The sequence below is a fragment of the Salvelinus sp. IW2-2015 genome, unplaced genomic scaffold (genome assembly GCF_002910315.2).
Source record: "Salvelinus sp. IW2-2015 unplaced genomic scaffold, ASM291031v2 Un_scaffold3174, whole genome shotgun sequence".
In the NCBI taxonomy this organism is placed as follows: domain Eukaryota; kingdom Metazoa; phylum Chordata; class Actinopteri; order Salmoniformes; family Salmonidae; genus Salvelinus; species Salvelinus sp. IW2-2015.
The window spans coordinates 72571-81736 of NW_019944461.1; the positions used below are offsets into that span (position 1 = coordinate 72571).

Genomic DNA, 9166 nt, shown 5'->3' on the forward strand with positions numbered 1-9166 from the left:
ACAGGAAACCACCTCCATTGTGTTTTCTACTACAGTACCTGCAGCAATAGCCGCGACCAAGGGCTGGAGGGTCACTGCCCAGGGATAGTTCCAGGCCCGATGATGAGGACCACTCCCAAAGGCTCTGGCTGGATGTATACCTGTGACAAGACGTAGACTATGTTTTTAATCTATGATCCCCCATCCTTCATATGTTCTGTAGGGGTGGCAGGTAGCCTAGTGGTTAGACAGCTGGGCCAGTAACCGAAAGGTTTCTGGATCGAATCCATGACCTGCCCCTGAACAAGGAAAGCCTAGGAACCCACTGTTCCTAGACCGTCATTGTAAATAAGAATTTGTTCTTAACTGACTTGCCTAGTCAAATAAAGGTTAAATACATTTTTTTTTTTTACATTCTGTGTTGTATTATATGTCCTGTAATGAGATTACAGGACATAAAAATACATTTAGGTGGAAACAGACAATAAGATCCGATGGGCCCTGGTCACAAGTAGTGCACAATATAGGGAATAGGGCTCTGGTCTAAAGTAGTGTACTACAAAGGGAATAGGGCTCTGGTCTAAAGTAGTGCACTATATAGGGAATAGGGCTCTGGTCTAAAGTAGTGCACAATATAGGGAATAGGGCTCTGGTCACAAGTAGTGCACTACAAAGGGAATAGGCTGCCATTTGGGACCCTAATATGTTTATCTTGTCTTACCTCGTCTAAGATGGTGAGGAGGCTCTTCTCTACAGGCCGAGGGGCAGCCCATTCTGCTAGCCTCTCCACAGCCACGTCGATCTCCCCTTCCAGACCCAGGGTCTCAAACAACTCTGTGCTGTGTTCAGTCTGCAGCAGGTTAAGGACACACCATTACACCAGTCAGWCAGTCATATTTATATAGCCATTTTTATAAAAACATCGTCACAGAGTGCTCTACAGTAGGTTAACACATAGTTATAAGTGGGTTATAATTAGATGCCCAGACTACATATTAACTAATTCTAAAAACTACTTATAAAAACTTTACAACCCCCTTAAAGGATACCTTTATGTAAATTGTAAAATTAAACTCTCAAATGGTACCCTATTCCCTTTATAGTGRGCTACTTTTGACCGGGGCCGAGGGCTCTAAWGTAGTGCACTATAAAGGGAATAGGGTGTCATTTGGGACGCAAATTCAACACTCACCTTGTTAAGGTCCTTCTTGACAGCTTCTGCAATGTCCTTGCGTCTCTCTGTGATGAAACGGTGCAGGTTCTTAAGCTGGTGAACTCTGAACTTCAGGGGTTTAGACATACCGGTCTGGAAGGCCCTCCTCGCCCTCTCTACCACCAGCTGTTCCCGAGACATACTACTACCGTACTGGGGCAAGGAGTGGTAGAACAGGGACACTAAGGGAATGCATTATTGGGTTAGTAGCTAACGTTACATGTTGTGTGCTACCGAGGTACAGTGTGTGTGTGTGTGTGTGTGTGTGTGTGTGTGTGTGTGTGTGTGTGTGTGTGTGTGTGTGTTATCAAAACAGAGATAAGAATGCCTCTCTTACATTTCTACTCGTACATAACTATAGGGTAGGAATGTCAAAGTGTATTCATTAAAGCCAGTAGCCTAATAGGAGGAATCAACAATAATGCAAAAGTATATGTCTATGCGGTAGTAATACACACTATTAGTATTGCAGGATCTTTACCAGGATATGCTGTAGGCACTTGATTCTAAAACAACGCCTAGCATTACGAGTTTTCCCATTAAAATAAAGGGGCTGAGCTACTAGCCYACGTTAGCTAAATGGCTAACAGCTAAAAACAAAAAACATTGAATTACAGAACTAAATGGCAAACCCAGATTTTCATATTATTACCTTGTAAYTCAGCAGGGAATTGTTGTATATGTTTGAACGAACACTTCAGTTGACCCCAATAGTGCAACACTGTAGCAGTTCACCTCAGTACAGTAGCTTTCGTCCTGTTATCCCGAAAAAAATTATAACAGTAATAGCACGTCATAGGAGGGGGAAGGGCCACCACAGTAAACACCACGGCGGTTGGTTAAGCAATATGTCAATCCAACTCAAGATGCAAGGTTTGTCAAATGACAAGTGTAGATCGTTTGACTCTGCCCATTTGGGAAGTAGGCGCCGCCTATTTGATGGTGCCACAGATGATAGAACAAAGAGACAGATGTTTCACCGGATGTATAAATCTTTAGCATCCGGTTGGAATTTCCATTCCCAAATATGGTGAGGGGAGGAGGCCCAGTCAGAGAATAAGAGACGAAGCGAGAGGTTTCACTCTCGCCAAAATCTGTCCAAAATAAACCCAATGCGTTTCTACATTAGCGGTGCGTAGGTAACATCATTGGGGAAGACAAGGCAGAAACAAATAAGCTGTACAACCTAGGTGTTGTGATAATTGCGTTGTTTGCTCTATAACCTGTTAGTTCATATACCTTGCCAACGTGATATATAGGCCTAATAGACACAGTGGCAGAATAAATTCAACCACACCTTTGTTTCATCACAAAACCAGAGAGCAACATCTGTCTGGTGAAGTCCACAAAGCATATTCCATGAAACAAACAATTTTATGATGTTACCGGCCTACATATAGACTTGAAATCATTGGCCACTTTAATAAATGGAACACTAGTCACTTTAATAATGCCACTTTAAGAATGTTTACATATCTTGCATTACTCATCTCATATGTATACACTGTATTCTATACTATCTACTGTATCTTAGTCTATGCATTACTCATCTCATATGTATATACTGTATTCTATACTATCTACTGTATCTTAGTCTATGCATTACTCATCTCATATGTATATACTGTATTCTATACTATCTACTGTATCTTAGTCTATGCATTACTCATCTCATATGTATATACTGTATTCTATACTATTCTACTGTATCTTATTCTATGCCGCTCTGTCATTGCTCATCTATATATTTATATATTCTTAATTCCATTCTTTTACTTAGATTTGTGTGTATTAGGTATCTGTTGTGGAATTGTTAGATAARACTTGTTAGATATTGCTGCACTGTCGGAAGTAGAAGCAAAAGCATTTTGCTACACTCGCAATATAATCTGCTAACGATGTGTATGTGACCAATACAATTTGATTTGATTTGATTTACATGACCTACAGCATTGTCTGGCAAGTTCATTTTTCCGACATTTTCGGACTACAAAACAACTATTGATTTAGAACCACAGAGTTACCCGCAAGAGGCAAAGAAAACAGGAGCCGCTTCCACTATTCCAGCACCATTTCAATTAAAACATTTCAACATCATCAAATCACCTCTGCTTTGTCCAGTACAGTGACAACTAAAAGATACCAAAAACAATTTAGTCCAATCAATTTAAGCTAGATATGATGTGGCTGTCCATGATTCTGATTTCTGTGTGTGTGTGTGTGTGTGTGTGTGTGTGTGTGTGTGTGTGTAAGTAGAAAAAACATGACTCACCCTACATGTAGAGAAACGCCAATGTCGTCATCCTCTCGTTCATGTTGACGAAACGGTCTATGACTCTGTCATACAGTACACGCTTTTAGTTTTGTTGTTCTTGGCTACCTGGCTAAAACGCTTGCTCGCTAGCCTAGCTTCCTTTCATGGGCAACGATGAGCCAACTAGTTAAAAGATTAGCGTACTACATCTAACTACATATTGAACTTCCATCCTCACAATTTATGAATTTATGGTTGGATCAGAAWTGCCGTTTTAATCATTGGCTAGTACGGAGAATTAAGTAYAACCACAAGTCCAAATCKKTATCTCCATAKATGGCAAATGTTTTAAGAAGGTCACACCAAGGATCATTTAGTTATTTGATTTAGAATTTTAGGACCCCTTTAGGTCTAATTCTGATTTTAATAAAAATATTTGATGAAACATTTTCACCCATATTTCACCTTTCCATAGAGAGATCATATTAATGTGTAGCACAAACTGTTCGGACAATACAAACAGAAGTTGGCAGATCAGCGGTATCGACTTCCGACGTGTCCCGTGYCGCATCCCAAACCGTTCAAAAGCTACAGACGTTTTCGTGAGATTACTGATTTTCAGGAAGTCTCCTAGTCTGACAAACACCGCTGTAGCTCGGCCACCTTCCACCGCAGATGCGGAAAGGCCYCCATTGGCGGATGTGGTGGATTGAGYCGCAGCCAATGCAAAATGTATGCTAATTAGATTTACGCGGGGGGTGTGGACATCGACTCTAGGTTAAGAAGAGAAATTGTAGAAATAGATGGGGTTWATGATTGTGGCTGTGGTAACTAGTGACGTTAGTTACTAGTTACATGCAGCGTACCAGAGCAGTTCTTCCCCTGTCAGGAGAAATGGTTATGCATATTAATATGTTAATTGCATGCAAATAAAGGCTGCTTTGCTACCACACCCACAACGGAAGCACAATCATGGTCTCAGATTTACAGGTGGAGGACTTCTGTGAGAGGTCGCTGTTGTGCCTGAATTCGACTTAAAACCAACAAGGAAGTCTGCTGACTTATGGAATTGTTCATACCATGGATCATTTAGATATTTGATTTGGAATTTTAGCACCCATTTAGGTATCAAAAATAAAATACAAATAAATGATTTGATAAAATATTTAATTTGGCCTTTACTACTATAGCCCATACTACTATAGCCACARATATATATATATACTACTATAGCCTATATATATATCTACASAGTACCAGTCAAAAGTTTGGGCACACCTACCCATTCAAAAATAGAAAATAGTAAAAATTAAGAAAAACCCTTGAATGAGTAGGTGTGTCCAAACTTTTGACTGGTACTGTATCTGGTGACTGCGCTAATGTATATTTTGACTGGTAATGTATCTGTTGACTGGTACTGTATCTTTTGACTGTAATGTATCTGTTGACTGGTAATGTATTATTTTGATGGCTAATGTATCTGTTGACTGGTACTGTATCTTGTTGACTGGTAATGTATCTGTTGACTGTAATGTATCTGTTGACTGGTAATGTATCTTTTGACTGGTAATGTATCTTTGACTGTAAATATTTTGACTGGTACTGTATCTTTTGACTGGTAATGTATCTTTTGACTGGTAATGTATCTGTTGACTGGTAATGTATCTGTTGACTGGTAATGATATTTTGACTGGTAATGTATCTGTGTGTTATTATAATTTTTGGACACAAAACTACCTCCATACTTCCATTAATTTGTATGCGTTACCTTTAGACCAGTCTCAAGACACTTGTGGGGTCATAGGGCAAAACGGGGACACCATCATGTTGTGAGAGTCTCCCCTTTCTTCGGGGGGGGGGGGGGGGGGGTTCATATTAGTTTGTAGCCCAGATGCTACAGACAAAAGTTGAGACATTGTCAACGTTACTGACTTCAGACGGTAGCAATCTTTGCTATCCCTATTGGCGGGATGCGTAGGTGGTTTGCCTTTCACTCTGGAGACCCAGGTTCGCTTCCAGCTCCCTCCGTTCGCTACATTGGTGTCAGAAGTGGGGATGGTGGCTGTGAGGCAGTCGGAACACATGGCCCCAATGTGTGAGGGGCGCTGAGGTTAGTCGAAGCACGTGCCTTCCCGTTTGTAGGAGGCAGTCTAGTAATTCTCGCCACGTTACAATTAGTTATCCAGCCATCTTACCAGCACCAGCTAGCTTTCTAGCAGGTTGTTTAATGAAGAAGATATATWTTTTTTWATGAATATGTTCACTATGTTTGTGAGATTAGAACAACTTTCCAGTGATAAATATAGCTAGTTATCTACAAAAACAGAATCAGACAATTAATCACCCACAAATTGCTCACTCACCGTAACAGCAGATTGGTCAAGTGATCCTTTTAGAGCATGCAGCAGGTTTGAAATATAATGTAAGCCCCGCCTTCGTAATTGAGTCAACCAACCACATTAATTCTTCCTTTGGGGCAGAGCTGTCTTCATGCCCGCGTTCACACATTTAATCGTAAATACGGCCTTCCTACTGGGATAAATGCACGTGAACACCCCTCCAACTTGTCGTTACGACTAGGAAACTTGGCCGGGATCTCTTTCCCACATGCTGAACACTGACTTCACGCACCACAAACATGACCGTGATTTCGGCTGTCAATGGGGAGAACGGTTCTTGCGTTCCTTCTGAGCTCCGAGCACGTGAACGCTCCAAGTAGTTCCTCCCAAGTAGAAAAGTTGTCCCTCCGATCACTCCGACAGGACGTGAACGCTCCAAGTAGTTCCTCCCAAGTAGAAAAGTCGTCCCTCCGATCACTCCGACAGGACGTGAACGCGACATACGTACATTAGTCATGACATTAAATGAGCACCTGCACAAAGCACTAGCTAAGCCTGTAATAGTGTCTTTACATAAACACTCTAAAAGGTGCATTGTTCTAATTCTTTAGTATACACAACATTAATCAGCTATAGCTGACAAATAACTAGAAAAACAACATCTCCCAAATGTAAACAAATGTGTAAAAAAGGCACGATACGTTGAGATCAGTCCTCCTCCAGAGTAGTGAGACCAGCAGGTGGACACACACGATCTCGAGCTGAGGACCCCATTTATACTCAAGTCAATGCCACCAACCTGACCTGTATTTAAAAGGGACAATGCCGTCTGTACTGCTGACCCATATTTCAACTCATTCGGGTGGAGCAGTCAACCCCTTTAATGGTTGAGTGTCCGGTAGAAGACTGCTGCCATTATAATGACAACGATGCAGAGGAATGCCAGAAAGCCCACTGCCACCCCAAGTCCTGTAGAAGTGTCTGAGTTGTCGCTGGCCGTCTCCTGTTCTTTTATTGCCACGACTCTTTCTGCTCTGATGGTGATCGGAGTGGAGCTAATGGTTGTGTACCCTGTCACTCCATCTACAATTTCGGGAACAGCACTCCTTCTCCTCCGGTTGTTACATTGTTTCAGAGTACTGCAGGTGCTCTCCTCACAGAGACGGGTGATGCAGTGGAGGAAGTAGGTYGACATCATCWCATTRGGTTGCTCCGTGAAGCGGAAGGCCGGGAAGGAGAAACAGGCACGTTGACTCTCTCCGTTCTCTTTGATGACGGTCATCGGGTCAACGTTACAAGGGACAAACAGGTTGAAGATAGTGGAGTTGTCACTGTCGGGTTGTGGAGAAACAGAGGCGTAGCATTGGTCCAGGAACACATGGTAATGAGAGGTCAGGTTGGTGGCTTGGACTCGAGTGTAGATTTCGGTCCTCAGCTCAAGACCCTGTTTCGGAATGATTAAGGGCGAAATGTAGTCGTCATCACTGAAAAGATTAAGACTCAAAGTGCTGATGAAAGTACCATTGTTGTCCTTAACTGCAATGGAAGATGCAGACGTATCGATCTGGGTGTTGTTGATCAGGTACTCTAGAGGATAGGAGCAGGAGTAATAATACTTCAGCTCTGTGTTGTAAGTGACTGGCCCTGTGGTGGGATCATATGATCGGACCAACCCGCTGATGTTGACTGTCTGGAGGTCGGAGAAGTCAGAGAATATTCCTGTGCCTGCAGCGCTGGTTGTCCCGAAGAGGCTGCCACAGGAATTGGTTGTGTTGAGGGGGAATTCAAACCTCACGACAGGTGGAATCACACTTTGATCTAAGGTTCCCTTGCAGGCTGGGTCATTCATGACGTGGTTGAGGATGAGCAGGGACTCGTTGTAGCCAGTGTATATGGCTGGGCAGATGAGGATAGCCAGACCAATAGATTTGGTTCCACAAGTTACCGAGATGTCAGTGTATTGTGGCCGTCTTAAGTTTGTTCCACAGTCAATTAATTGTAGTTGACTATTCTTTGCGATCATCACGGCAAAAAGTAAAAAGCTGAGAAGTTTCATTTTTGCAGTCCTTGCTGTGTTCATATCTTGACTGTCCTGCTGCATTACAGTTGCTCTTATAGCCAGGGCTCCTTCTTGGGATAGGACAGAAACAAGGTCAATGTTGCTCGGCGTATTCAAACGATTACATTGTGATGAGGGTGTCAAGCAGAGAAAATGGCCTGTTTCTTTTGTCAATGTTCTTTAGGTTCCCTTGGGCCGATATGATGTTTCATGGAGTGTTGAATGTAAACGAAACCGCTGTTGGCCTCATTTTGACTCCCAACAATACCCTCCTGACCTTTCCCAACAATACCCTCCTGACCTTTCTCATGACCCAGTGTGGTCATAAGAGAGCAGACAATGACCCAGAAGTTGAAGTTCTAGTCTGTTTATAAATCACATACACATGATTTAGGTGGAGAACAGTGCCATGAAATTCTGACTTGCAGGTTCACCTCGACAATGGAACAACAATCGAAAAGTAATTAAGTGAATAAAATAGTACAAAAAAATAAAAGCTAAATGAATAAAAATATGATACAAAATTAGCTAAAATAGTATGTGGACACCCATTCAAAAAGTATGTGGACACCCATTCAAATTAGTGGTTTGGCTATTTCAGCCACACCCGTTGCTGACAGGTGTATAAAATCGAGCACACAGCCATGCAATCTCTATAGACAAACATTGGCATTAGAATGGCCCGTATTGAAGAGCTCAGTGACTTTTGGTATTTGGTATTTTATTAGGATCCCCATTAGCTGTTGCAAAAGCAGCAGCTACTCTTCCTGGGGTTCCACACAAAACATGAAACATAAAACAGAATGACATAATACAGAACATCAATAGACAAGAACAGCTAAAGGACAGAACTACATTTTTAAAAAGGCACACGTAGCCTACATATCAATGCATACACACAAACTACCCAGGTCAAACGTGGCATCTTGATAGCATGCCACCTTTCCAACAAGTCAGTTTGTCAAATGTCTGCCCTGCTAGAGCTGCCCCGGTCAACTGTAAGTGCTGTTATTGTGAAGTGGAACCGTCTTGGAGCAACAACGGCTCAGCCGCGAAGTGGTAGATCACGCAAGCTCACAGAATTTGACCGCCGAGTTCTGAAGCATGTAAAAATCGTCTTCCAATTCATCCCAAAGGTGTTTTATTTTGGTTGAGGTCAGGTCTCTGCGGAGTCCAGTCAAGTTCTTCCACATCGATTTCTACAAACCATTTCTGTATATACTTTTGTTTGTGCACAGGGGCATTGTCATGCTAAAACAGGACAGGGCCTTCCCAAGACTGTTGTCACAAAGTTGGAAACACAGAATCGTCTAGAATGTAAT

At 42.2% G+C, this 9166-nt stretch overlaps 1 protein-coding gene and 1 pseudogene across 1 annotated transcript; both read right to left on the bottom strand.

Annotated features, from left to right (window-relative positions):
• Window positions 1-38: 38 nt before the first annotated feature.
• Window positions 39-2141, bottom strand: LOC112075458 (aldehyde dehydrogenase family 3 member A2). Its single transcript, XM_024142458.2, has 4 exons — window positions 1845-2141; window positions 1172-1374; window positions 701-829; window positions 39-140 (listed from the first exon to the last, which is right to left on the bottom strand). Exons 2-4 carry the CDS (start codon window positions 1331-1333, stop codon window positions 72-74), a joined length of 360 nt encoding a protein of 119 aa, XP_023998226.1. The 5' UTR covers window positions 1334-1374; window positions 1845-2141; the 3' UTR covers window positions 39-71.
• A 3186-nt stretch (window positions 2142-5327) lies between these two features.
• On the bottom strand, window positions 5328-7858 carry LOC112075456 (zona pellucida-like domain-containing protein 1 pseudogene; annotated as a pseudogene).
• Window positions 7859-9166: the final 1308 nt, after the last annotated feature.

What these genes read in the sequence shown, in the direction of transcription:
- LOC112075458 (XM_024142458.2), bottom strand. Translation starts at nt 1,333, where the DNA reads ATGTCTCGGGAACAGCTGGTGGTAGAGAGGGCGAGGAGGGCCTTCCAG. An exon ending in TCAAGAAGGACCTTAACAAG is followed by an intron (nt 830 to 1,171) that starts GTGAGTGTTGAA and finishes AACCTGCTGCAG; the next exon opens with ACTGAACACAGCACAGAGTT. An exon ending in TCCTCACCATCTTAGACGAG is followed by an intron (nt 141 to 700) that starts GTAAGACAAGAT and finishes GTCTTGTCACAG; the next exon opens with GTATACATCCAGCCAGAGCC.